Source organism: Triplophysa dalaica, chromosome 1 (genome assembly GCF_015846415.1).
Source record: "Triplophysa dalaica isolate WHDGS20190420 chromosome 1, ASM1584641v1, whole genome shotgun sequence".
NCBI lineage: Eukaryota > Metazoa > Chordata > Actinopteri > Cypriniformes > Nemacheilidae > Triplophysa > Triplophysa dalaica.
The window spans coordinates 32,509,714-32,537,592 of record NC_079542.1 but is presented as its reverse complement, the minus strand read 5'-3'; the positions used below and the strand labels follow the sequence as shown (position 1 = coordinate 32,537,592).

The following is a 27,879-nucleotide window of genomic DNA, read 5'->3' as shown; positions in this document are numbered from 1 at the left end:
TAACTAACGCGACTGTTATTGCTATTTGTGGAAACGGTCTGACGCGCAAGTGGATCCGCTCAGTGTTGCGTTCCTCGCCATAGCAGATGGTGCAAAGCAACCTCATCGTAGGATCAAAATCACGATCGCAATCTCTAACATGGATTGATGTTTACACATTCACAAAGATCTCGAAATATCGTAAAATATGTCACCTTTAAAACCCCATTGAAATGCCTTGAAATCTGCAGTTTTTATAAATGGGTTAAATGATACTATCATAAATTAACATTTCGTTATAAAATTCAAATTAAGAGTTTGGTTTCATAACGGAAAATGAGTTTCCGCCAAAATCTGAATTGTATCAGGTCTGTATTGTAATGGCACTTTTTAATTTTACGCAAAATGCGATATCCGCCGTGTTATTCAGTCATGTTTTCTCCCTTTCATTCCAAACCGCAATATAAGCCAGTCTGACTTTTCTGCAGAATGTGATATATCCGCCTAACAAATCACAGCACACCATTCCACGCATCCTAAACAGTAATGGCGGTGCTCTGAATACGGTCGGCTTTCGGGCACTCACTAAATCCTTGGTGTTTCGAGTCAGATTAGTGGGCGTGGCTTGTTGGCTTTGACTTAAAACGTGTTTCAAGTCTTAACGAAACCTTAAGCCTAACCCTAACCTTACTCTAGCCAACTAAACTACCTATGATTGTTAGAAATGCCAAAAAACACTGTACAATGTACAGCATCTGCTAAATTGAACTATTTTCTCATTTCACTCTGGTTTAAGTCTCTCAAAAATGCAGAGAGCCCACTATTTTTACCGCACTTCTACTGAAACAAGAAATTAGGGCAGTCGTAATGTATTAAATTGCACCTCCTATTTTTTTAATAGCCAGTAGTGTTTAGTTTACCTTAGATATTAGATTCTGATGAGAAGCAGAAGTGCAAGTTGATGTCATGGAAATTGTTGATAGTATATAGAGACTATACATTTTTCATGCTAATATTGTTCAAAATGTAAATTTTGTCAATGTTTTGTAGCAAACAAGTTTATAGATATCTTTTGTAGATAATTTTTTCAATGTGAATTCTGTCTGTCTAGGCAGTAGAGAGCAAGTGCAGCTCACTAGGTTTTGGAATCGAGCAATAGTATTTAACAGATAATAATCTTGTTGCTGAAAACCTCGGTGAAGGTTTCTACAACTGACATGGTTTTTATTTAGCACCACTATACTGTTGCAATGCAGCTAATCACATATGAACTTTTCCATCTGAAAGAGTCTGGAACAAGCCAAGATAACCACACATATACCCCATGACCCAACAGCCTCCTCTTAACCTCCTTAACAGTTAATGCTTCTTAACAGTTCTTATCACCCTGGCCTAAAAGCACACAGCACCCCACATCTGACTCGAACCCTCGGCCAAACCTCTTCTGTCTCTAATCATCGTCCTTAACACGTCACCTTAACGCCACTCCACGTTCACTAACCTTTAACCCGGCCTCCTCCACCTCTAATAACAACAAAACGCTGCTGTCCTCCCTAAAGGACCCAAATCCTGTTTCCAGGGATAGTGGGAAAAGTCCAGCCTTGGCTCAGCAGGAAGTTATGGATTTACCACTAAGCGTTTAATGGTCCTTACATCCATAATTCACAGTTGTCCTTACCACCCAGATGAAAGGGGAGGGGTCAAAGGCTCGAGACATAGTTTCTCTAAAGTCCGCAAGCAATAGCAACACCGTTCTCAGGTTCTGGCAACAGATACACATGTGCGCTTTATTTCAAAGTGATACCAGACTAAAATCCCAGTTTGGAAAGTGAAAAATCTTGTGTGCTAGCTGTTTGACACAAGTCCCTGAGGATCTGGACGTGTAATATATTATAACACAAATGATTTCCCATAAATCCCAACAGTCACAATCTCCCACTCCACGATGTAATTGCATTTTGATTGCATCATTTCATTTTGGCTGTAAAGCGCTGTTTGTTGAGAGCAGGAGATAACAGACGGCGTGAGGTCGACAAACGCTGAGCTGAACTGTTTCGGGATGTCATCCATATGTAAATTCAGAAGGTTTCACTGCTGTGGAGACTGGAATACTTATTAACCGAGAATAACAAATAGCAAAGGTGATAGCATACGGTTTACACTATTTACAAAGCTTGTAAATAAAGTTGTATCCGTTAGCACTTTTATTAACACAGACCACTTTCTTATTGTTTGTTCATGTTTGATAATGTATTAACTCATGACAGTGAATAGAGCCTTATTGTAAAGCTTAACAAAAGACATACATATTCTGCCACTACAATGAATGGGGATGGAATGCAACGCTCAATATTGAAAAGATTATGATTCTCTGGGTCGGGGTTCTCGCATGTGGACCCTTATGGAACAAAAACATATGGGAATGCACTATAAAATATAATGCGATATATTACATAATACATTTCCATATATTGGAAGCTGGTGTTATTTAAAAAATTGTAAATGTAGGCGTTATTTCCTGTCTTTTTGTTGAATATTAATAAAGAGGAGATCTATATAGGGGGAGATTTGTAAGTGTTTAATGTTGTATTACTTTGAATAAGAAGGGTTTCTAGTATGTGTAACTTTGTGGGGTTACCATGGTGTTGAAGAGTAGAGCCTGTGGTTAGGATAACAATTGGCCAAACAGCATTAAGATTATATATTACTTTATTTAAGAAGTCATGGCTGTGCGCTTTTCAGTGCAGTAAATGTGCTTTATTATGAGCAGGTGTACTTATGGTATTGTAAACTAGCTATGTTGTAAAATATGAAACATATATTGTAAATGATTGTTAGACGTAAGAAATATACATTTTGTGTATATATGGCATGAGTAAATATATTATGGTCAATGTATTTTTAAACATCCAGCAACATATCTTATCACATGTATATCAGTGTATTATAAAGTATATTTCTGAATATAAAATGACATATATTGTGATATACTTTTCAATATATGAAAAGAGGCAATTCCTTCTGTATTATTCAATATATTATTCTGTATATTTTCTCATATGTCAATGTATTTTGAATTCATATAATAGGAAATATATTTTCTTTCCGTAAGGGCAGTAACTGAAGCGGCAGCTGGCTATACCCCTTTTCATAATCCAATTGATTTTTGGAAGTCCCATCCTACATGTTTTCTCATTAAACACGTGGAAATCCGTCACGTTAAAAAAGTAAATTGCGAGTCGCCCACAGCATTACGTGTTGACTTATGTCAGACATCAGTTTATTCAGCAGCTGAAATGTGTCAAATATCTTTAACGTCCAAGATACTTTAAAATGTCAACGTTTTAGCTGTAAAACCTTGTTATACAGATGCCACTGTCTCCATCGAAAGCTGCAAGAATCGTGACTGACTAGACTCATGAATGGCCTCGTAAAATAAGTGCCAGGCCTTGGTGTCAAGAGTCTTATTGCCATGTCTCGGGGGCCGCGCGCGGTGGGGGTGGTCCATCCAAATGATTCAGTGATTCAGTGGGTGCAGAAAAGTCAGCGTGTCTGTTTACCGCTACTTAGTGTGAATGGCCACACAGTAACTGTCAATGAAAGAGCCTTTCAGCTCAACTCACCGGAGACTCTGAGGGAAAGAGCTAGAGAGAGGGAAGTACAAACAGAGAGAGAGAGAATTCATCAAGAGTAATATATGTCAAAAGATAAAGAACTATTCACCATACGTAATGAGGCACCGTTTAAAACAACATACAACAACAAGACCGTTTTGCACTTCATTTGTGCATAAGAAGCCAGCACCTGGTGTTCACAGAAAATTCCACAGACATTTTTTGTTTCGCACATTTTTTCATTAAGTGTATATGTTTATTGTCTTACTAACAATGTGGTTATCAAGCTTGACAAGGCACATTGTAAAAGCGAACTGCAGAAATGACAAATTAGCATTTTAGTACTTCGCCTTAAAGTCTATGGGTTTTTGGTAAATGGCCTGAAACAAGGTCTTTGGTTAGGAAAACCTCTGAATATTTTCACTTTTTAATCTACAACATAAAACAAACCAGTTGTAACCCGCTCTTGATTCTTTTTAATCACTTTGTGTCGGTGGTTGCTAACAAGTTGCTAAAAGTGACCACTTCCTTTGGCTCGGACGTTAGACGTCATCGTCTCACAAATAATGCAACATGGACACAAATCTGACACAAATCACAAACACGTTTTTAATGAAGTTTGAAGATGTTGTCAGAGGCTCGTTGGTGGTGACGTTGATATTGAGCGACCTTAAGTGTAGTCTGTTTATAACCTTGTGTTAGCTTTTTACTTCCGGTGATTGTATTCCGGCTTCAAAAGTAACAAAATTTGTCATCTCTGCACCACTCCATTCTGTTCATTAGATGTTGTTTTGGTGGCTTAATGACAGGAGTACACATATATCCCCCAAAAAATCTGCATTGAAAAACGATTTGTACATTTATTTTACAATGCCATGCTACTAGGAGGATTAAAGATGGAGTAAGGAAAGGAGAGAATGGACAACAAGATCTCTCTCTCTCTATATATATATATATTAAAAAAAGACGGACAGTTATTGCTTAGTCAAATAAATGCGAAGCAGATGTTTCATTTGCATTTGCTTTGTTTCTAGGTCGGCCTTCATTGACGGTCGGTACCAATTAATCGTATTTAGTGACTAGTAAACATCTATTTTGGCTCAAAAACGTTACTTCAAGTACCACTTTAAAACAATGTTTGAAGTTCAAAAAGGTTACCGTTTACTTTTTTTGAAAAATATCCAAAATAAATAATAAAAGAAGATGCATTATGGTAGATGTCTTTACAATTACAGGTTCAACATAATAACTGTAAAGCAAGGAGACTTTGCCTCTCTCTCTCTCTCTCTCTCTCTCTCAATGCCACTTGGGCGCATCTATATTTATATCTTCTATTAAATTCACATGTTTTTAAAGGGATAATTCAAGGTTATTTTGGGGTGTCCAAATGCTTTGGGGCCACTGTAGGCTTCTGTTGATCCTCAATGACCGAATATACAGATGTAAGAGGCCACTAAAAGGCACACACAACCGTTCCTGGGGTTTCCAGCGGTAAGGAAGCCTGGAGTCGTTTTCTTTGTCCCCGTTTTAAGTGTCAGCTGTTCAAACAGACTGAAGCTCAGCCGCGCAAGGCAGTCACAGTACAGCGACACAGATGGAGAAAACCTTTCAAGGCCCTTTCAGACATCTCCACGGAAAACACAGAGCGTCCACTTACACAATAACACATGATCCGCTGAGCTCAATCTGAATAAAGTTTCAATATCATAATAAAAAGATCAGCTGAAGAGAAAAACGAACGCCAAGTGAAACTTTCAATCTGGCTACATTTGCCATCAGATTAAAATATCGGCTGTGTGACTCCGCTGAGTGATTTTTGCTGTGGACTCTCTCTCATCCAGGCACGGCGAGCTGTTGCTGCAATACATTCACGCGAGGTAGAATTTCACGACACTGCTTCTAATTCTCGTTTCATGTTTTGTTAAGTTAGCAGTGTGAGATGAAAGCTTTCTTGGCATATTTTTAGATCCGTTAGAAAGGCAAACAGGCCGGTTACGGGGCGAGCTGACGTGCTGAGAGGCCCGCTGCGTCTGTGCTGGAAGCGACCCGTGTTAGCACAGCTACGACAGCGTGAATGGATGGAAACAAAAGAAACGGAATGAAAAGTCCTGTCATCATTTACTCGACCTCATGCGGGAAAACTTCACGTATTTTTCTTTCTTTGCAAAAATGGTGCTGGTCAGTTTCATATCTGACACTTTTAAGAGGACACACAAAGTCCAATTTAAATCAAGAATAATAATGAAAATGATAATGATAAATATATTAGCGTCCACACTGTTATTTTGTTTCTTTCCTTGCAGTTTCACATTTTAAAATGCATAGGCCCTTTAAATTCATGAGGATTTTTGTTAGCTTTTTAAAGTAATCCAAACTCTTTCATTCCTCTGTATTGTTATGGCTAGAGGGGACTCTAGGGTTCTCTTAAAATGTGGACATTTTTAAAACGTTTATATGGCGTAGTTGTCAAAATCCAGTCTCTTTTAACTGCTATTGCACCAGAATGCAACAGTTTTCTTTCTCCCCCTTATGGTTTACTCTACACCCCAAAAAATTACTGAAACTCTTCACAAAGTTATATAAATACTATATTGTTATGTCTTTTCTGTCTGTTAGGAGAAAGCCAGAACAATAGGCTCATTTACAAGTCCGCCTACAGCGTGATCCTTAACCGCATTGTTTCTGAATCTATAAATTGGAAAAAGCGTAAAAAAATGGAAAGGGAACGCAGCTTTAAGTGAGAAGAGGGTGACATTGAAAGAAAGGGCACAAATGGCTTCAATTGAGCACTTGAGATTATCGATACTGCTGAAAACACAATACAATAAAAAGCAATCAGGCATGAGGTTAATATAACATCTGCTTGTCATAATCTATGGTATAAGCCAAGCAAGAATTACAGTTTCAAAATCCACTCCGGCCTGTGATGGTTGACTATGCACTCAGTTAACCTCTGCGCTTCTCTTCAAATGTTGCTTTTGGGACAAAAAACAACCCTGGATTTCAGAAAAGAGGGACTGTGTGCTTTCCCACCATGCAGAATTAGAGTGCTTGCATAAATATTGCTACAAAGAAATCTACTTATCGGGACCAACAGTTTTCTGTAACCAACATTTTTCAAAATATCTTCTTTTGTATTTTGCAGAAGAAGAAAAAAAAATCACACAGGTTTAAAATGAAAACAATGTGAGAAAATGATGACAGAATTTTATTTTTAAAGGCGAAATTTTCCTTTAAGAGATTGATATTAACAACATAGGGATGAAAGGTTGAAATAATTACATACTCTACATTCACAACCACACGTTTCTGCAACCTCAATTTCAAACTTCGAAGAATTCGATTCATAGCACTATTCTTTTATGTCAATAGATAGCAACATATTTTAATTAACGTGATTTTTTTGGAAGCGATCATCCTAAGAAATAAACTAATACTGTGACGACAGTATGAACACGATTCAAAATCCAACAGAAATGTGCAAGCGTGCATTCTTAGTTTGGCCACAGGGGGCGTCACAGTAGAAATTCACGCAAACTGCATTTCAGTAAAATTTTACTTTTAGGTAAAATCTTGTCATAATGAAACAGCAATTTGAAGAAAATCTTACTGATCAAATAAGCTGCAGTGTGTTAATCTGTTAAAGTGTTTATTGCTAGCTACGTAAATAATTACACATGCCGTTAAATGGTGAGGATGTTTGACAGTCAACCTCCTCTTTCTAATTAATCAGATAACTCTGGTTTATTCTATGTGATAAAACATGATACACATTTAAACCATCTCCAAATAAACGCTTTTCACACATCTCTACTTTGTAGGTGTCCGTCACTCTTTGAAACCTATCCTAACATCTGAGGTCATGTACAAGTGTGCCATTCTCTAAACCACACACAACGAACACAACAATCACCTTTTATACATATTTCAACTGCATTTTAACACGGAACCAGATGGAAATGTAACACACATTTTGTTAACTTACAGCGTTGTAGATATTCAATTTCTAATGGTTATATAAACAAAATTTGGCTTAGCATGTTTTAAACATGCACTCTGCGAATAATGTATTATAACTATATATATAACGAAGTGCAACTTAATGATGAATCACTATTTCTGTGTGAAAACGTTCCTATTTTCAGGCATGCACACAAATGAGCACAGATTCGATGAGATTCACACTCAGGCTCCTTCAGCCATTTATGCAAGCAAATAATAATTTCATCACAATGAACAAAGTGAAGTTTTAAGGACAAAACCCACATTACAACAACCGGGGGAAATTATTTAATGTAAAAGCAATTGCGTCAAGAAGACTGTTTGTGTGTGTCCGTGCACGTGTGTGTGTATGCGTGGAGTCCAGAGGAGCGTTCTGCCAGCGAGAGGTTAAAGAGCAGAACCGCTCTCTAATAGAAAAAGCAGAAAACAGGAGATGTGGGAAAAGCGTAGTGAAAACACCTGTTTGACTTGACTTTCTGAGCTGAAACTCACGGCTTCTTAAGGAGTCCCAGCGGCAGCTCCCACACGCGCATAAATCAAGCCAAAGTGTTTAGCCCGTAGAACAAATATTATTCTGAGAGATTACTGCAAAGAGCTTTAATGGGGACTCGGGATAAATGCACATCAAATTTCAATTTAGACTAAATGATGGATGTCTGGAATCACCTGTCTGCATGAATATGTTAAATTGTGAAGCGTATCGCGAGTGTGTCACTTTGAATTTAAACTACTTTTTGTGGGGGGAGATTTTCATCTTTTAAAAACTTTAATCTAAAATGTACTTCTTTTCTGTATTTATTTGTCATTTTATCAATATTTCAGTGTATATTTTTAGTTCATTCCAAGTTACCCAAAGGAGTTTTGCACGTTAAAAGAGCTTTTCTTATTTATACAGCATTGCTAAATATTCTATAAATGCTATAAAAACACTGGCATGAAAACATTATTCTTACATTATTTCTGAATGTGTTAATGTACACTAATGTTTTCATAACTTAAAGGGATTGTTAGTGAAACCTTCTGCAAGCATGTTTTTGCATAGTTTGCTTTCTCGCAGACTTTGTTTGGTGGTTTGTTTATATTTGCCACAATGTATTTATGTAAAAATTGCAACTAAAAATATTGATTCTTGGTGTAAGAAAGTCAATACAGTAGTTTTTAATACATTTAATACACTATTATACCACCATTAGCTTGCACAGACTACAGGAGTGACAAATGGCATATGAATGGAAAAGGCGCTCGGCGTGGCCATTTGTAACCCTATCCCAGAGTGCACTGCTGCTATGCTCTCTCCTCCGTACTTTAATCTCTATTTCATTCGGCCTCGGCAGAATCCCACAAAGAAAGGACTTGGGTTTCGCCTGTCGTTATTCATGTACTGGCACACGGGACAAAGAGATTTGGCCACTTCAGGTGAAAATTGCTGTTATCGAGTGGCTCTATTGTAATGGATTAGGCTGGCATCCATGCCCATGCCAGCTCTTCCATTAAGATCCACGCAGCCCTCTATATATAACTATCCTGCTGTCTTCAGTTTCTAACTAAGAAGGAACATTCAACGGCTCTGGGTGGACCTATGATGGAGCGTGTGACTATGAACAGAATTGAGAGGATGGATGATAATACAAACTAGAAAGATGCCAACTCGTCTGTTCTGAATACTTCTTGATCTGAAAAAAGTTCACCCAAAAATACAAATTCTTTCATCATTTATTCACCCTCATGTCATTCCAAACATGTATGACTTTCTTCTGCAGAACACAAAAGATGATATTTTAAAGAACGTTGGCAAACAAACAACATTGGACGCAATTAACTTCTATAGAAAATAGTAAGACAAAACCACCAAGACGTTTCTCAAAATATCTTCTTTTGCGTTCCACCACAGAAAGAGTCTTACACTACACGAGGGTGAATAAACAATGAAAGAATTTAAATTTTCGGGTGAACAGAACCCAAACTGGACCGTCTGACTCTATATTGCAACAACGTCTAGCAACAAATCTAGTCAATACGAACAGCCGTAGCCAGGCAGGGTTCAACTGAAACAAATTCAGTTACACTATATTGGATTTGAGAACAAGTCAAACAAAGAGCCATTCTCTTTCACATTTACATTTCGACGCTGTAAAATATGGCCAGGATTGGAAACACAAATGAAATGAAGCATTCATAAACAATGATGTACCAATGAATATTTACAAATTAAACTAAAAACGTTCAGTCTGAGATTGACATGAACATACATAGTCCACTGTAAAAACATCCCAAAGCATAGCATATCAGAGAGTGAAATAAACTACAGCATACATTTTTTAAGTGCAGACATACTGTGATTGATTGTATTGATGCGAGCGATAACTTGCGCCACAAAAAACAACGCTTGACATTTACCTGAACAGTGGATGATATAAGCATCACCATCACGGTGATCCGGCACGCGGGCAAAATCCAAAACTCCATCTTTAAGATCCTGTTCCAGACCTGTCTAAATGATGTTAGTCAGATGCCAGCCTGGAGACAGACAGGAATGCACTTTAAACGTGAAATATCATGTAAGAAGTCTGATTATTACAGGTAGACTCTCAGTTTTCAATTTTCAATTTTAAGCACATGTTAATCTTCTAATTTATTTAATAACAGTGCTCAAACACTGAGAGAAAGGTGCTAGTGTCCTGACTGTGAATGGCATGAAAACACTGCCTCTTTCTCAGGTATTCTGCATGCATAATGCATCAGCTGTAAGAATGCAGAGTAATCGCTGGTATGGATCATTTCTGGGCAGCAGTGCGTGTCATAAATGCCCATATTGACTTAAGGATTCAACCGAGCAACCTGGATACTGAGATGCTGTATGGATCACAGATGCACACGCGCTGTCAGAGCAGACAAATCAAAGTTGCGATATAAAGAGCCTTAAAAATAATAAAACTAAACATTAGTGTGCTGATGTTATTCTTAACAAACTCAGATTTATAAACAGTCAATGCAGACGGCCTTACCTTGCTGCGAAGTAAACTCATAGATTCACATTGTAATCCGTGAAACGCGCGCGTCGCATCAGTGGTCCTTAATAATGTATCGCGTCGTTACGCGGCGCTCGCACGAATGTCACAGGCGGTGAATCCGGTATAAACGTCCGTGAAATAACTATGAGTTTTATTCTTCGTCCTCAGCGCGGGGCTGCGCGTCCTCAGGCTGCGCGTCCTCGGGCTGCGTACCTCGCACTGAAGTTCATGTGATGAGCGCTCGCGCTCCACCAGGCGTCCCTGCACGAGACGTGTCTTCAGCTGGACCGTCTCATCAAAGCCAGACTGGGATGTTCAGATGAAGGCGTTTTTACGGCTAACACGTGCATGGCAGAAATAATGCACTGTAAAAATAAATAAGCAATAAACAATAAAAGCGTGTCTTTGACACGAAATGATCAAAATTGAATGGCACTTGTAGTTCTTTTTTCAGTCGGTTAAATCTAATTAAAATTCAAGATTTTAATTCAAGTATTTTGATGAAATAATACAGAAAATGTTTATTATTAATAGAATTATGCACACATTGTTGACAGTTTGGTTATTCCAAAAAATATTTCACACGATTCTGCTTTGACATAGGCCTACAAAATGTGTCAGACCTCGATTTGTCTATGAAAGAAGATGATGAGAGACGTTTCATTGTATGTTATAAGTATACTATTTTGAGCTCTTCTCTTAATTTTTTCATTTAATTCTATAAATTGAAGTGTTACAGTGTATTTGCTCGCAGCAAACCTTTAGTTCCACCATTAAGTCACAGTTTACTGAATATCATGAGTCTTTGGATTATTTCCAGATAGCAGCATAGTAACTCATGTCAGTTTTTATCATTCATATGCTCTTGTAAGTGATCAAAGCGATTCCTGTGACAGAGTTTATCTGTTTATTATAAAGTGTGGAGTAGTGTTTGGCAGCGAGAGGCTTTGATATGTTTTCACCTGCTATAGTCAAAGAGTAAAGGGATGGGTGCGCTTTTCATTATTTTAAAGCAAATGTTAAAATGTAAATGTAATAATGAACTGTTGGAAATCTAATAGGAATAATAAGAAAATTCTTGTGCTGATTCTTTTTTAAATACACAATTAGCAAACCATAATTGATCTATATGGGTAATTTATTCAAATGGATTATCTCTCTTTCATTTGTAACCCGTTTTTATTAACATGAAATCAAATCTAATCAAATTAAATTCTTAAAATTATTCAATTTAAAATAAGACATCCAAATTTAGACTTTATCTATTTCATATTTTTTTCCAATGCATGTCTGGCTATGTGATTTATTCGTGTTATCACTACAGACAATAAGTAATGACAAACAGCAACACTAAGCAAATTCATGGACTTTTATCCCCATCTGCTGTTAAAGAAATTCATGCAATAGTTTTCATTTTTACAAATAGTTTTTTAAATATCACGAGATATTTCTCTTACCTAGCAGACATTTAAAAGACAGATTTTCTAGAGATTATTTCGACAAATGATCTCATGAGTATTTGACAGTAGATGTCTATCATTCTCCTGGTGTCATTCTCCAAAGCTTTCCTGTAGCTCAGTGGTAAGAGCAAGGTTGTGGGTTCGATCCCAGGGGACTGAAAATACCTATGTAAAATGTATAGGATAATGCAATGTAAGTCGCTTTGGATAAAAGCGTCTGCCAAATGCCTAAATGTTAATGTAATGGTGTGATTTAAACAGTTTATAAGAGGTTGCAATTACTTTACAATCCACCGGGGGGCGTTGTGCGACACTGAGCAAAAATGCACATTAATTACTTGTTTATTTACAAATGAAAACATTTAAAGTCCATTGTTTTTGTGTTGTGTTTCTAACTAACAATATATTCACTGTTTTGTGGTGGCGTTGTGAGGCATTACTATCTAAAGCCTCGCTAAAATGATTTGATTTTAAGAGCAATATCTGAGATTGTTGATAAAAACAAATGTTCCTAAAGCTAAATCCTAAATTGTGTGGTTTCATAAAGGACCACAGAACCTTTCTGTAGCACAATATAACTTTGTCAAGTCTCCTCATTTATAAAAGAGTGTGGCCTTTACGGAAGAAAAAACTAAAAATTCTCATGGGTCATTTATAAAGTTGTTTAAAACGTCAAACAATCTGTCATTTTTTACTCACCATCATATCGTTATAAAGCTGTTCGCAGTTAGTTGTCTTGTAAATACAAAAAATGACATTTTAATAATATCTCAGGATTCTGCAGACGCTTTTATTTTCAAATCTTTTATTCTGAAGGTTTCGTCATTTCCTGTTGTGATCATGTCTATGGTCTTTGTAGTTCCTTTTGATTGTGTCCAGCAAAAAAAGCATTTCCAACGACGAATTACTTTTTTTATTGAACAGAATAGGGTAGAACTTTATTGTGTATTAGAAAACATGTTGTGCAGCTCTACGGAAAGTGTAATATATAGACAACAACACAAAACAAGCAGTATATGAAAAACCCAAACATTATGAAGGCAAGACATGTACGTTCAAGGACATAGACAATAAATACATGAGGTTTAAAATAAGTTAGAATTTAAAATTATTTGATTCAATAGTATGTATTTTATTATAGATTTATGTAAAATATGAACTACTTTTTTTACTAAATTATTTATTGTCAGGAAAATTTGCACAACAAATTACTTAGCCCTACCTATGAGTACAAATATGGGATGATGACGTCACTAATAATTATGTTTAACCTTTTTAGCGACATTTATCAACTTCTCAAGCAGGCTTCTTGAGCTATATTATTATTGGTAATAGCTGGCAACGCTGCATATGGCCACTTTGTGATCAGAATGTTAGACAGTAGGAGTATTAGATTCGATTGATAGCATTCAGTGAGGAAATTGTATTCTTGTTACATTAATATCTGAAATGAGGTGAGGATTAGCCTGATAAAAAAACATTGAGTCAACTGAAATATGTGATACAAAAAATATTTGGGGATCATTCAGATCACAAAATAAGAGTCATCTGATTTCTGATAGTTGTGTCTGCTATGAATAGACCTATTTCACAGCGTGACGTCTACAAACCGGAAGTAGGGTAAACGCTTGTCCGGCTAATGCACAGAACAGAAGCGGAGGCCAGAAGTTAGGCGTGTAGCGCTCCCTTTATGCTGATTTGTCTAATTTAGACCTTGATAATAAATAAAAAGTTTTTGTAATGTTTGTTTTCCATATACTCCCAGTAAACCATGAATTAATCGGACAAAATATGCTAATTGTTTTTGGTAAATAAAATGAAAACCTGTGAGAAAACAAGCTGAATAAATGAATGACTGGCTAGCAGCAGTGCGGCCGGAAAAAGTTTTCCCCTCATTCTGTTCTCTGTCGCCACTTAGGCGTATTGACGTAGAAAATCTGTGTTAAGATTTTTGTGAAAATATTCTTTTGTAGTGTATGGAAATTGAAATAGAGTTAGTAAATCATGACACAAGTTTAACTGTTGGCTGAAGTGCTTTTGCCAACACTTTGTTGAACAACTTTTTCTTCATGTTAAAGTTTTGCAGAGTTGACACTTGGAGAGAACTCCGTGTATGAAACACTTTGTTTCTCAAATAATTAAGCTATTGATACATCTGTAAAAAATCACGACAGGGACGGATTAGTCATAAGCTTGCAAAGTACTTCGATAATACGGGCATAGGCTATATGAACTTGTTTTTTGCTAAAAGGCCTCTGTGTTGAAACTTCTTGATGCAGAATTGGTGCTTTCTCAAACATGTGGGTGACTCAACCACATTCACAGCTGTGCCACCGATTCCAGGAAGAGATGGAGAGGCGGTGCTTTGGGGAAATCATCTGCAGATCAATTAAAGATTTTCTGGATGTTGTGGTAGATCACATCTGGATCGTTTGTATGAATCATGACACTAATAACAGTGGTGTCATCTGTCTATTTTATCAGGTTGGTGATGATTGTGTTGTGCCAGTTTTTGATTGTTACTGTGGAAAAGTCGTTTCAATGATTCATTTCATATTAAGTTTTATGTATAAGTGAAGGAGCTATTCAGTTTTTATAACAGAAATAAACAGGAATAAATTTGAGTTTAAGTCACTTGTTTATATCAGGTTGTTGTGATCATATCGTGCACAGATTTGTGGAAGAATTACACTTGATATAATTTTATTCTTGATAACTGGTCTAAAGAGTATTGATCTAACCTGCACTCGCTACCACATTAATCCAATCCATACGCTTAAATACATGTCAGACCTGAATTACAAGTGATGTATTATGGTGACTTTTAATATAAAACACCAAAGAAAGCCTTCACAGTTCACATTTTTGCTTTTAATGGTTTTGAATTGTAATCCAAGTGTTTCTGGTGGTTTGCATAATTCGTGATTGTCTATTAATGGCATCCATACTGTTCAGTTGAGGGATTAGCAGTGAGACAACTTAAAGTGGATGCAATGCATTAAAATATGAGTTTTTAAGTTGTAGGTAAATTTCAAATGGTTTAAGCAAGTGTAAATGTCATAACGCTCATCCTGCTCCCAAGCATCCCTTAAAATATCCTTAAAAATATGCAAGGATAATTCATCTCTATTCACTTTGTATTTTTGCTGTCAGTTCCATTATGAACAATGACCTTTCTTTCAAAGTCAATGCTTTTCTAACTAATTTCTTCTCTAAATCTTCCATTACTTCAAAAGGATACATTTACAAAAATAGAGCAAGTGTAAGACTGACATGACCAACTATCTACTTGGGTACACTGAATGCATTTGGTACAAATATACAAATACTAATATGCACTCTTTAGGTTCAAAAGTGTACTTTTTGAAGGGGTACTGACCCAGTGACATATTTTTTTTCCTGCTTTCTAAGAGTTAGGGATTTAGGGCTCAAGCACATCACCATAATTCAACATCTTATTTTTATAAAAATCAGCACGATGCTTCAAATTAGGGTGTCAATCCAAATCTGAGTGTCATTCACATTCATGTTGCTTCAAATCCGGGCTTTGGTCAAAATCAGGTTGTTGCTACAAATCAGGATATCGCTGTGAATCGAGGTTTCAGCACCCATTTAGGGTCTGAAAGGATAACCATCAAGTCACCGTCTTGTTACAGGCACTACACCACCGTCTCTTTTTTCTTGTTTTTGCACAAAATGTGCATTGCGAAATGTGTTTGTCTCTGAGGAGTCTTTCCGGGACAGGGAATCTGGAGTCGGACGCTTGGATTCGTTGCGTTCCATGTCCTGAAAAGATGAATGTGGTAACGCAAGGACACCTGTGGTAAGGATAATATAAGTGTATAAGTTAGATTAGCCAACAAAAGATATTTGATCGTGCTTACGTTGACTTCTACGAAACGACAAGTAAAGCTAGTCCAAAAGTCTGATAGGGAACACTATCCAGCAACACTCACAATGGTCCAGAAGAGGTAGATGGTGAACAGGGTCATTGTGAGGACGATAAGTCCTATAGCCTCCATGCCGTTGCTGTAGTAGAGATCCATGGCCCCCTGCACACACAGCCAGCCGGATAAACTGGCTAATGGTGTGATTAACAGAAAACAAATCATGTCTCCACACAGCGCTCGTCGCTGGTGTCGCATGGCAGGTGCCGTGAACCACTGCAGACATGAAAAAAAAGATAACAGGGTTATTCAATTTAAGAATGGTAATTTTGAGCATAAAATGTGAGAAGAGCTTAAGTACAGAAAGTATTTGGGGAGTATCTACTTTTCTTGAGTCTTTATATCTATGTAGACTTGTCCTTTTACGCCACTACATTTCCTGAACAAAATGTATATTTTTACTCCATAACATTTTCCAGTAGCATGTTCATTGCTTCAAAATAAATCATAGAAACATAACTGACAATCCTCAACCAATCATTGGTTTAAATGTGCAAGTACAAAAAGGTCTTCTAGCTCTGCGGTTAATTTTATAATAAAGTTTTAATATGCTGCTTCTTTTAAAGATAAACAGCACATTTGATTGGGTGATTACTGTAAGGGAAGTGCAAGGAAAGGAAGTAAGGGCCAGACAGAAATACAGTTTGATATGACTGGTTTTGGTCTCAGAACTATTCTTTTATAAAGTTATAAAGACAAGGTTTCTGAACTTGTATTTTGATAGTTTGCAATTTGGCAGCAAAACTACTGAGCTTGAGACGGAGATCAAAGTTGTAAGTACCTTTTTTAAATGTAGCCAAAATTAACTTTTTAATTTACGTTTGCTGCAACTTTACTTTTAATACTTAAGGAGATCTAATACAAAACGTATATTTGATACTTACAATACAAGTATCAAGTACAATATTTATCTGTTACTTTAAGTCATATTCTAAAAGGTTACTTTCATTTACAGCTAAGTAATTTTCTGGCAAGCTATTTGTACTTTGTACTTTTATTGCTTTTAGGTATAAATTACTGATTATACTTATTTAAAAAGAGTATTTTTTAATGAACAGTCTTATTTTTTTTTAATTAAGTATTTAAAAAATGTAAAAGTCATACAATATCTTTCATAACTACTCTTCAAAACAAATTTTCTAAATTTAATCAATTCGCTATTGAAAACACAGTCCACAGCCTCTACTTTTTATTTTCCTTTTCCCTCTGAATTGCATCAGAACACAGATGTAAATACGACCACAACTTCCGTTTCACAGCGACTTTAATAAGTAAACATATGTTTTAAAGTATCATTTGTCACCCTGGACAACAAAACCAGTAAATTTTTCGAAATTGAGCTGAATAAGCTTTCCATGTGTGATTTTGTTGCATCCACTCACCAATATAAAGTTTTGATATGTTTACAGTTGGAAATGTACAAAATCTTCATGGAACATGATCTTTACTTAATATAAGGATTTTTGCAGAAAAGAAAATCTGATCATTTTGACCCATACAATGTATTTTTGGCTATTGTAACAACCGTTCTCATGCTACATAAGACTGGTTTTGTGATCCAGAGTCACATTTATTTAATTATGTGTAAATCTCTTATAATGAGGATAAAATGCACATTAAGGACAGATTCTGTCATTTTGCACTCTTAACATGATATTTGCTGTGAGTCATTGGGTCGTGTCTTGCTGTTGTGCAGGCCGAACATGAGATAAGAACGTTAATGAAGAGGAATGCCATTGCAGGAAAGCGTTTCCCATCTAATCTTATTTTCCTGCTGAGAGGATTATAGTGTTTAAAAGAAGCTGAGGTAAAACAGAGCAATGTCAATAGTGTGCTTTAAAATGACCCAAGACTCAAGAGTAAGTGATTTCACATGAGGCCGCAGTTCCTGAGGAATAGTGACATGTGTTAAACAGCTGGATATGTACGAGGTCTTAAAACCTCAGTATGAGATTTGGCAAACAGCTCGAATCCCATCAAAAATTCACACGTCAAGGTCAGTTCAAATATGCAGTTCCGCGTAAACATAATAAATGAGTCCCAATTGTAAAGTATTACCAAACTCAAGCATATTAATGTTGCATTGGATTTGAACTTGGTGAACTTTGACACATGAATTAGCATCTTTGCTAGGTTTGATCTTTGAGGAGACAGTGTTGCAGCTAATAATTACTCAAAGCGGACAAGTTATTGATAGCTATTCATCCAAGTCGACTTTTAGCTGTGCGAAATGTGGCGAAGTATTTCACACAACCTCTGAAATCACCCTGACAGATTCACAGTGCAGTGCACGTCAGTTACCATTTGATGATATCCTTGTTTCCATAGCAACATGCTAGCACGTATGAGAATTACAGAAAGTGCAAATCTTCTAAATGAAAGCATCCTCTCAAAAAAAATCATATGGCAAATGGAACAAAATAATGTGCTAAAGAAAGGGTTACTCTAGTAGTGTGATGTCATCTTCCTCGAAAAACAAAGCTTTGGGAGGTACATACTGAACATATATGGCTTAAGGTCTTCACACACTGCGTCTGAAAATTTTGTCAGAAATGTTTGCAGGTTAAAAAATAAATACAACATCACATTATGTCAATGGCATTTTTGTACGTCATTCCAAATAATTCAAAAAAGATTTTCTGTGTTTTCACGCATCCGTAGCAAGCATTTTGAGTCCGGCGTACAAGCTAACATCAAAATCAAGGATCGCGCTCCGGGGCTGTTCTTGAAAACAGACTACATTAAACACAGGTGCACTTGATAAAAGAATAAACATGGTTTGTGCTAACGTTAATTTACATGTAAAGGGTGTTTTTGTTGACTTTGTGCAGTGAGCTATGTTTAGAGTTGTAATGAGTCTGAATAATAATGATAATGTATTTTATTTATAATGCACTTTTCTTGCTCCCAAAGTGCTGAAACCCATCTGGGAACCATCAGTTTACTTTCAACTACACAACTTATATGGGGGTTGGCTATTTTGAAAATCAGTAAATCTGTTGCTGTTAAGAAAATATTTTAAATCATTTTCATACCTCAGTTATTGGTTTAGGACGTTTCTCCAGAGCGTACTGATAGTGGCACAGCTCACAGTGGCTGGTGCCAGAGGACATGAGCCAGTGCTCCAGACAGATGCGGTGCACCATCGCCAGCGACCCAGCACACTCACAGGGAGATAACAGATCCCCCGCACAGCTGCCCTCATGACAGATACGACAGAAAAGCTCATCCCCCTGAAGGCTGAAGACAGAGTGACAAAGGCTTAACATTATCATGATATTTACTAATTGGTTGGTTAGTTTGATGGTAACACCACTTACAGACACTGATAGTATATCGTAATACCAGCTAAAATTGAATTGGGCTGGTGTAAATTTAATGGTTTAAATGGTTGAAAGCTGTAGTAATGTTACTTTCATGCAATTGAACGGCACCTTAGGGGCACATGATGATGATAAGGGTAAGGGTCAACTTTATTTGTCCCCGAAGGGAAAGAAGGGCACGTCAAGAAAGTTGTTTTGTCCCCTACAGCCTTCAACACTTTGAAGCTCACTCTGGAGGGTAAACTCTGCAAAGGGGTCAGGACATAGGGATAAGCCCTATAGAAGGCAACGCAGGATCTGAGAGATGAACATCCAGGTAGGAAACTCCAACAGGATAATGTGTCTTAACCTTAAACCACGGGCCTGGCAGGACCTAGATCTTCTGATCCGAAGTCAGACATCTTATCATCAGGCCACGAAGTGTTCAGTAAACCCGTTCCTCATTGAACAGTGAGTGTGTGGCCATTTAAATGACCCAAACAGCTGTTTTTTAGTTCTATTTCTGTTATCATTAAAAAACAATGCACATCATGGAAACGTCATGTAGTGTCAACATCCAGGACGGTACCTTCAGTTGAGTTTAATACAACTGCTATAACCACTTGCCCAGACCATCGGTGTGATATGACTGGTTTTGATAAAGCCCTTAAAACCACAACCCTGACAGTACTCAAACCTGGAATCTCTGATCCAATATCATACATCTTATCCATTAGGCCACAAGGACGAGACTAGCAAATTGTAAAAAAATGAGAAAACTTTGAAGCTTATTGTTCCAAAGACAGTCCCCAAGAAGCCCACACATTTCTATGACCTCGTTCCTTTACAATGGCCAAACAACATGCATTTAAATACAGGTTATGGGACTTTAAAGATGTTAATTAGTGTACCTTACCGTACCGATCAACATCTGTTTGGTTGCTCTTGGTTGTGGAATACATTAACAAAGAACTACTCTTGTTTGTTTTTAAGAGTTAGAACTTGCAACCTTCTGATCCAAAGTCCATAATAGCTGTGTGAGGACAAATCCGCCTATGGAGATGAAATAAATTTTGATGCTTGGCACTTGGGCTAATGGAGGGGATCTGACTTTGGATCAGAAGATTGCAGGTGCAAGTCATGCCGGGGTCGTGGTCTTAAAAGTTTCTTGAGTGTGGTTTACAGGTCAACCAGCTTGTGTTCACAGCCTATGCAGTCTGTCTACTCTGTCTACTATGGTTTCTTAAATTGTACATCCACATTTAAAAACAGCATGGTTTCTTTGTCTGAATGCACCAAATTTGTTTTTTTTAATTTTCCCAAATTTTATTAGAGGCAAATGGGTTTGACTTACCTGTTGACCCCTTGTGGAGAAACCACAGAGCAGCTGTACGAATTGCTCTGAACAACCTCCTGTGCTGGATCTATGGAGGTGTCAGCATCCGGTTTTACCAGAACCACAGGAGCCTGATCCCCATCGATCCCAACAGCTGACTCCTCACATCGCATGACTGCTGCACATCGGGCTCACTCATACCTGGAGCTCAAATGCAACCTGAAAGAGAGCGAGGGCATGAAATGAAGAGAGAGTGATGGAAGCCTGGGTTTGAGACAGCTCTTCCAAAACTGACGTATTTTATCATTTATTCAGCCTCATGTTTCTTTATTTAATACAAATACAATTCAATGTGACCAAAACACCAAAATAGCAACATGAAAAAGCACATAATGTAATGTAAAAGATCTCTTTCAAAGTCAATTGACCATCCTACAATGTAGACCTCGTGGCCTAATGGATAAGGCATCTGACTTTGGATCAAAAGGTTGCAAATTCGAAGTCTGCCAGAGTTGTAATTTTAAGAGGTTACTTCATGACTTTAAATCTAATATTTTTGGGTTCCATATAGAGCGTCCATTTTTACAAACCCTCTGAAGCATCTTTCTATTGAATTCCCAACACTATCATAAACTGTAGGGCCCAATAACAACAGTCAGCATCCACGCACCCACCGACAACATTTTATCAAAACATCTCATGTCATGCTGTGAAGACACCATTAAATGAAAGAAAAAATTGTTTTTAGTTAAGTTGGCAACTTACCGTCGAACAGACACTGTACATCCAACACTCCCCATAACATAGACAGTCTGAGAAGTGGATGTAGTCTCTCTCTTCTCTCTCTCTCTCTCTCTAGTCAGATTAGCACTGAGCTGAAGGTCGTCGGTGAGAATAGCCGGGGATTAGCTGTAAGGAAAGGAAAGCACAGAGCAGATAATGGGAAATCCCTCTCACAACACCGTTGGTTACACACCAGCCACCACCTTATTCAAGCTTTTTTAATCCAGTTAGGTGCCGCTTTTCATTCTCCTGAGGTTATGCTAATCGAATGCTGTCTGAGCTTTGACTGTAAACTGTTGCAAACATAACAACAACAGCAACAAAAGTGTTGCCAGGTGTACCTTCTACACCACATCAAACTTTAGTCCAAATGGCTACTAGATCTTCTGCAAAAGACGGTTTCACCTTGTTTGCAGGTTGACATTAAAAATGAAGCATGTTTAATATTTCTCTTTCTTGATCCATTCGTTCCCCTCAGTTGTTGTCAATTGTTTATTCATGCAAAGATGGTTTCATACATTTGGGGTGTGCATTTGAACCCTTTACCCATAAATGGGACAGATCATAATTCTCATAAAAGTTTGGAAAGATCTTGGCCCGTATTCTTAAAGCTTCTAATAATCCTCTAAGAAAGCTGATTCAGAATCAACCTGAGAGCAACTCTGAGCATGGAAAAGACAAAAAGTTTTGTCTTAGTAAGGAGGCGGGGCTGACCCCGTTGCTATGTCTTTTGAAGACTGTGATTGGTTGGTTGGCCAAGATGGATAAAAGAGCGCTTTTAAGCAAGGGTCATTTGTTTGAAATTGCACAGGTCATTTTTTCTGTTTACCATACTCACACACGCACACATATCTATTCTTGATTTACCATGCATGTCAACGTATTTGATAGAAAATGAACAGTGAACCTGATTCTTTATGACCTCTCTTATGATCTGATCTCTCTTCATACATCAACTTTAGCTTAGACGAAAGTCCAGCACTATAGACTTGGGGTCTATATGAGAGACTTGAATCTCTCTCTCTTTCTATCCTCTGTCTGGCTGTTCTCTTTTCATTCTGTGTTATGGGCTCTAATCCTGTCTACTATTCATGGCTCAGCAGCTGTTTACAATGGCCGTCGGGGCCGGGCATCAATGTGGATTCCTACATGAATCTCGTGAAGGGGTGAATAACTCCTTTGACACTTTTCAGACGTTCAGACAAGAGAGACCCAGACGGCAGGCCAGGGATTATCACAGGAATAAAACGAGCGGCTTCTGTTTTAATGTTTTGCAATGTGAAGCGAGTATAAGGACGGATTCATTAAAGAGTTGCATCGCATTTGTGAGAGTATTCAATTTAATTGAATTACAAAGTTGAATTACAGTCCAAATTAAATTATTTTTTCCAGATTCAATGCATTAATTAGATTGACTTAATTATTTTGGTTTAAATGTCTGCAATAATTGATTCTAATGGTTTTAATGGTTATAAGGCAATTGTATTGATCTTAACGACAACTAATGGTCTCTGATGGCTTCTGCTGGTACAGTATGTGTTGGGTTTTATTGGTGGAATGTTATCTGGGGGATTGGAACCAATAGAATACTATTACATCCTCCTGGAATAAGATTAAAGACCAAAAACACACTACACAGAGGAATTTTGGAATGGTTCATAATGGTTTTATTATGGTTTCATTTGTATTAAATCCATTAGAATTTCTGTCATGTTTCTACCATTTTTTTTTTCTGGACTGGCCTACAAAGAACATCACCCCCGTGGCACTATATTTACAGCTGGAAGAGGACTTTCGGACAACACATGAGTTTGATTAAACCTCCTGCGCAAGAGCTTTAAAAATGTCACATGAGGATTTAAAACAAGCTTGCGAGCTGTCAGAGACCAACCTAGAGACAAATTGCACATCTGACATGTGAGCAAACCAGTTGCTTTTCTATGCTCCAAAATCACTGTTCTCTTTATAAGACACAATATATTTATCTACAAAAACTCTCTCATCTTTTACTCACCATCACGCCATCCCAGATGTATGACTTTCTTTAGCTTAATACAAGCAGTTTTTCAGCTCTAAAAAAGGCCCATATGCCATAATACAAAAATAAAATCCACTTGGTCATAAGCAAACTGGATTAACTGCATTTATAGTTACTGTACATTAAAGTGAATAACTGTACTTTAAGCATAAATGTGTTTTTAGATTTAGACTTTTCTGTCTTCTGTATAGTCTTGTATACTTAACTGTCAGGGCAAAATTTAATTTCATAAAAAGTGACTGAAAGTATACTCTGCTATTTTAGTTTTAAAAAAGTGCATTAGGAATGGCACAATAAAATAAAAAATATATCGATTTTTTCGCAAGCTGCTTGGAATTTCTAATTGAAATATTAATTTGTATTCTTGAATTCTGCCTGTAATCATTCAAAAATCTTATACCAAATTTCAGAAAGTGTCCTGTGACAGAAATTGGCACAGACACCCATGAAAGCTCATCAAGTTCAAAGAGGAAACACTCGCTGCAAGCAAGCCTTCCTGGAACAAACACACATGCACGCACACACAGATCTGCTCCTCTTAGTCTGGGTGTTCTTTTTGAGAGCTCAGACCTGGATATCTGTTTGATAGCTAGGGGCAAATTCTCTGATAAAACCATTAGTCATGGTGGGTTTCGTCATTACCAAATGTATGAGCCAGACCATCAGTGTAGAATAAAATGTTTTTTTTAAACTGGATTATCTCAGTTAAAATATTTATATTAAAAAAAGCAGTTCAGTCAGCAAGGTTTGGATCCCTCTTTTCTAGATTGATTTTCTCCTGGTCAGCATGTTTGGCAATTTAAATTACGACTACAGAGAACAAGAATCTAGTCCTTGGTAAAGACATTTTGGTAAAACTTTCCTTGAAGCAAGTATGTATAATGCATTAAAAGAGTTATTAAAGTGTAAAAATGCATTATAATTATTCATAATGTGTGTTGTGATGCATTGTATGTAGTATAACCAGTTTAAAATGTATAGTGTAACAATGAATTGCTAAGTGTTATAATGTATTAACTGTTATAACAATTATTTGTAAGACATTGCAATGCATGAAAAGGTGCATTATAACAATGCTTTAAAACTACTTTTATAATGCATGATATATACATGCTTCAAGGAAAGTGTTTTTTTCCAAGGCACCTTATAGTGCATTGAAGCTATACATTTAATCAGCACATCTTCTCCGTGAAGCTTTGAACCTGCATTGTCTTGCCCCGCATTAAGGAAACAAAACCCCTTTGACACTGACTATGATTTGTGAATGAGAAACACAAAAAATTAAATCAGATTTTTTTCTGAGATTCACCTTGAATCTTCCTGAAAATTAAATCGTCCACCAGGAGTACTTAAATTCAGACTAGGAAGCATGGATGGATGTAGAGACAAGTCATTGGGGTCAAGACATTGAGAGACTTCACAACTTTTGTCATCTCTGTTTCAAACATAAAATTGCTTATGTGTTAAAGTCAAATGATTTCAAATTGACGTCAAATGACATTTCCCGCAAAATAGCACCGGACAGCTCAATTTATAAATCAATATTATAGACTTACGGTTGCTGTGACTTATGTACTTTCATTAATAACTAATTTGAGTTTTTTCTTACCAAAAAAGTTACATATGGCTTACACTTTCATCTTTAATGAATTTTTTTATTTATTTTTTATTACATTCATTCCACACTAGTGAGGAAGGCTTGATCTACCAAGATGCCTTTGCAACAAAAGCCGTACGGGAATGGACACAGGAAGTGGGGTTAAGAGGACGGTCCAGTGGAGGATAATCAAGAACTGGTCAGTGGTGCAGAAAGAAGAAGCCAATGGCTGTAGTTGAGGCAGATGGACACAGCATGGGCTGCCAAATGACCATATAACAATACGACACATACCCAGGTCTGATCAACCTGAGGTGGGCCTCCCTTGGCTGAGGGTCTCTTGTGATAATGGGGCGAAACAACCAATAGGGCTGAGGTGCACAACTGACGATGTATACATAAGCATTATCAGCAGCACCTCACCAAAAGGCATCTTTCACCCAGGATAATGGATGTCATGAAAGTGGGATCAGACACACAACTGATGAGATGTCTCTCTGATAATAGGAAGGAAAGGTAAGTATGCTTTGTATTGCTATAATCATTGATACCCCAAACACAGAGGATGCTTCCCCGACGAACCCAGTGAAACCTCAGACCTCCTTTCATCTATTCATTCTGTCTGGACTGCTCCCCCTGTCATGCATAAAGTGTGGTACATGACCAATTGGGCAACTCAACTGTACTGAAATAGTGGGATTATTACACCTGGTCCTATTAAGCGAATATACACATAACTCATTATATTCATGTTCCATCAATACTTTGCCTTGATGTGGTTGTAAAAATGTATTTAAACCCCCCAAAACATATTTTTGTTAAATATTTATCTGACTTTGTACGTTGCCTTAAAAGAAACACTTATTTCTGAGTATTTTTGTCAAGCACGTATCACTTCATAAACTATGTTTATCATGACTTTATCCTTGAAGGCCCAATGGTCATTTAGCTCTTTCTTAAGCATCCACGGTGTCAGACCTTTTAAGGGAACAAATTAATCACCTGTCCTGTTAGTAGATAACGTGTAGATAACAGCTATCATGCCTATTTTTGTTTAAGATTTAAAATTACAAGCCTTGACAAATGACAGAACGTTTGTTACAAGTTATTTTCTTATAGTCTAAGATGAGTTATTATTAAATGTGCAAAATTAAATAGATCTGAATTCGACAGTCAGTCATTTTATTTGCTTGTTTTTGCCGTTTTTATACAATTTCTCGAAATAGTATTTTAAATATATTAGTACTACTACCAATGTTTACGTAGTTCCATTGGAAACGTAGCTGGCGCAATCCAGCCTGCACGTGAATGCTGCTACTGCAAAAAATCTCTTTCAAAATTACAGATATGAGCGACAACAGGGAGTTTACAAGTACATCCGTGTCGTATTTTTAAAAGCGTGGCCTTCCGAAGGAACCAGCCCTATCACTTTGGCGGTAATCTGAAAAGTATGTAATCTGCCGGCACTATCAGAAGCTCTCTTGAGTAAGAAGAGTGCCTTCTCTCCAGCGGTTTGTAAATGGACTCTAAAGACAAGCGGCAGCACCATGTGACCGCTGTGAAGTGGCCGGCAGCGCTCCCGAGCGGAGGCCTTATCTCTGAAGGAGAAAGCGATGGCTGGGAGCAGTGATGGCACCTTCGCTCTCTGGCCAGAGCTGTAACATGAAAACGTCTGTCCTGGCTGGCAACAGAGCTAAAGTGGATCTATTTCAGGTGCTGCACTTCGGAAGGCTGGTGCGCAGAGACATGACAGAATGGACGTTGCTCAAGAGGCTGCTGGACGCCGTGCACCAGCACTCCACCATGATCGGACGCCTGTGGCTCACAGTCATGGTCATCTTCCGTCTGCTCATTGTGGCCGTGGCGACCGAGGATGTCTACACGGACGAGCAGGAGATGTTCGTCTGCAATACTTTGCAACCGGGGTGTCCCAACGTCTGCTACGACGCTTTCGCCCCCATCTCGCAACCTCGATTCTGGGTCTTCCAGATCATCACCGTTTCTACGCCTTCGCTTTGCTTCATCATCTACACTTGGCACAATCTGTCCAAGCAGCCGGATGGCGAGCAGCCCAGGGAGGCGTACGACCGCAGCTGCGACTCGGACAGTTGTTCCATCAAGTCACACAGACACCTAGGTCACAGTCTCGCTGACGTCCTTGAGGGAATCACCAACCAGAGCGCCCAGAAGAGCTCAGCGGTCTTACGGGAGACCAGTGCTCCAACCAGAATCTCCTTGGGGGTTCTATCCAAGTACTACATCTTCCACGTATGCTTCCGTGCTGTCTTGGAGGTCACCTTCGTTGTAGCTCAGTGGCTCCTCTTTGGTTTCTATGTCCCGGCTCACTTCGTGTGCACAGCATCTCCTTGCATGCAAAGGGTGGACTGTTATGTCTCCCGCCCCACTGAGAAAACCATCTTCTTGATCTTCATGTTCTGCGTCGGGGTCTTCTGCATCTTCCTCAACTTCTTGGAGCTTAATCATCTGGGCTGGAAGATGATCAAGAAGTCCATGCTCATCAAAGAAGGCTCTTGGAAAGGTGGATATGGGGCTATCAACCAAGACTCCCAATCCATTGCCTCGTTGACCTACAGAGACGTGACCAGCACTGCGTCTCTCCCTACCTTGGATCTAGTAGTGGAGCATCAGCCGGATTGGACCTGCGCTGGGAACTGTTCAACGAACAAAGAAAAGGATTCCAGGCAAGCGAACATCCACCGTGGAACACTGCCGTCGAAGAGTAAATCGCAGACAAACAAAGGAAGAGGGACAAAGCAAAGGAGCGCTGAAGTTTGGATATAAACTGAAGT

General features: G+C 37.9%; 3 protein-coding genes across 7 annotated transcripts in view; 1 reads left to right on the top strand and 2 right to left on the bottom strand.

The window, feature by feature from the left end:
* Positions 1-10,897, bottom strand: part of adamtsl3 (ADAMTS-like 3) — a 130,156-nt gene extending 119,259 nt beyond the window's left edge. For 3 of the 5 annotated variants that reach the window (XM_056734676.1, XM_056734761.1, XM_056734923.1), the window contains exons 1-2: positions 10,601-10,895; positions 9,993-10,112 (exon numbers count right to left, since the gene is read on the bottom strand). In XM_056734676.1, the coding sequence (XP_056590654.1) occupies positions 9,993-10,061 (69 nt within the window). In that variant the 5' untranslated portion in view covers positions 10,062-10,112; positions 10,601-10,895. Of the gene's footprint in view, positions 1-9,992; positions 10,113-10,600 lie in introns of all 5 variants that reach the window. The other 2 variants (XM_056735000.1, XM_056734842.1) reach the window with 2 other exon arrangements.
* Positions 10,898-15,725: 4,828 nt separating this feature from the next.
* zgc:158785 (uncharacterized protein LOC791214 homolog) lies at positions 15,726-20,824 on the bottom strand. The gene is made up of 4 exons (XM_056743252.1): positions 20,670-20,824; positions 19,049-19,253; positions 16,023-16,229; positions 15,726-15,884 (listed from the first exon to the last, which is right to left on the bottom strand). The coding sequence occupies exons 1-4, from the start codon at positions 20,822-20,824 to the stop codon at positions 15,726-15,728; spliced, it is 726 nt and encodes a 241-aa protein (XP_056599230.1).
* A 5,874-nt stretch (positions 20,825-26,698) lies between these two features.
* Positions 26,699-27,871, top strand: gjd6 (gap junction protein delta 6). The gene has a single exon (XM_056743241.1). It carries the CDS (start codon positions 26,699-26,701, stop codon positions 27,869-27,871), a length of 1,173 nt encoding a protein of 390 aa, XP_056599219.1.
* Positions 27,872-27,879: the final 8 nt, after the last annotated feature.

Bases quoted from the DNA above. Each gene is read 5' to 3' on its own strand.
- gjd6 (XM_056743241.1), top strand. From the start codon at position 26,699: ATGGCACCTTCGCTCTCTGGCCAGAGCTGTAACATGAAAACGTCTGTC.
- zgc:158785 (XM_056743252.1), bottom strand. From the start codon at position 20,824: ATGCGATGTGAGGAGTCAGCTGTTGGGATCGATGGGGATCAGGCTCCT. The intron at 19,254-20,669 runs GTAAGTCAAACC...CTCTGTCTTCAG, and splicing joins TCTCCACAAGGGGTCAACAG to CCTTCAGGGGGATGAGCTTT. The intron at 16,230-19,048 runs GTATGAAAATGA...TCATGTCTGCAG, and splicing joins GTCCTAAACCAATAACTGAG to TGGTTCACGGCACCTGCCAT.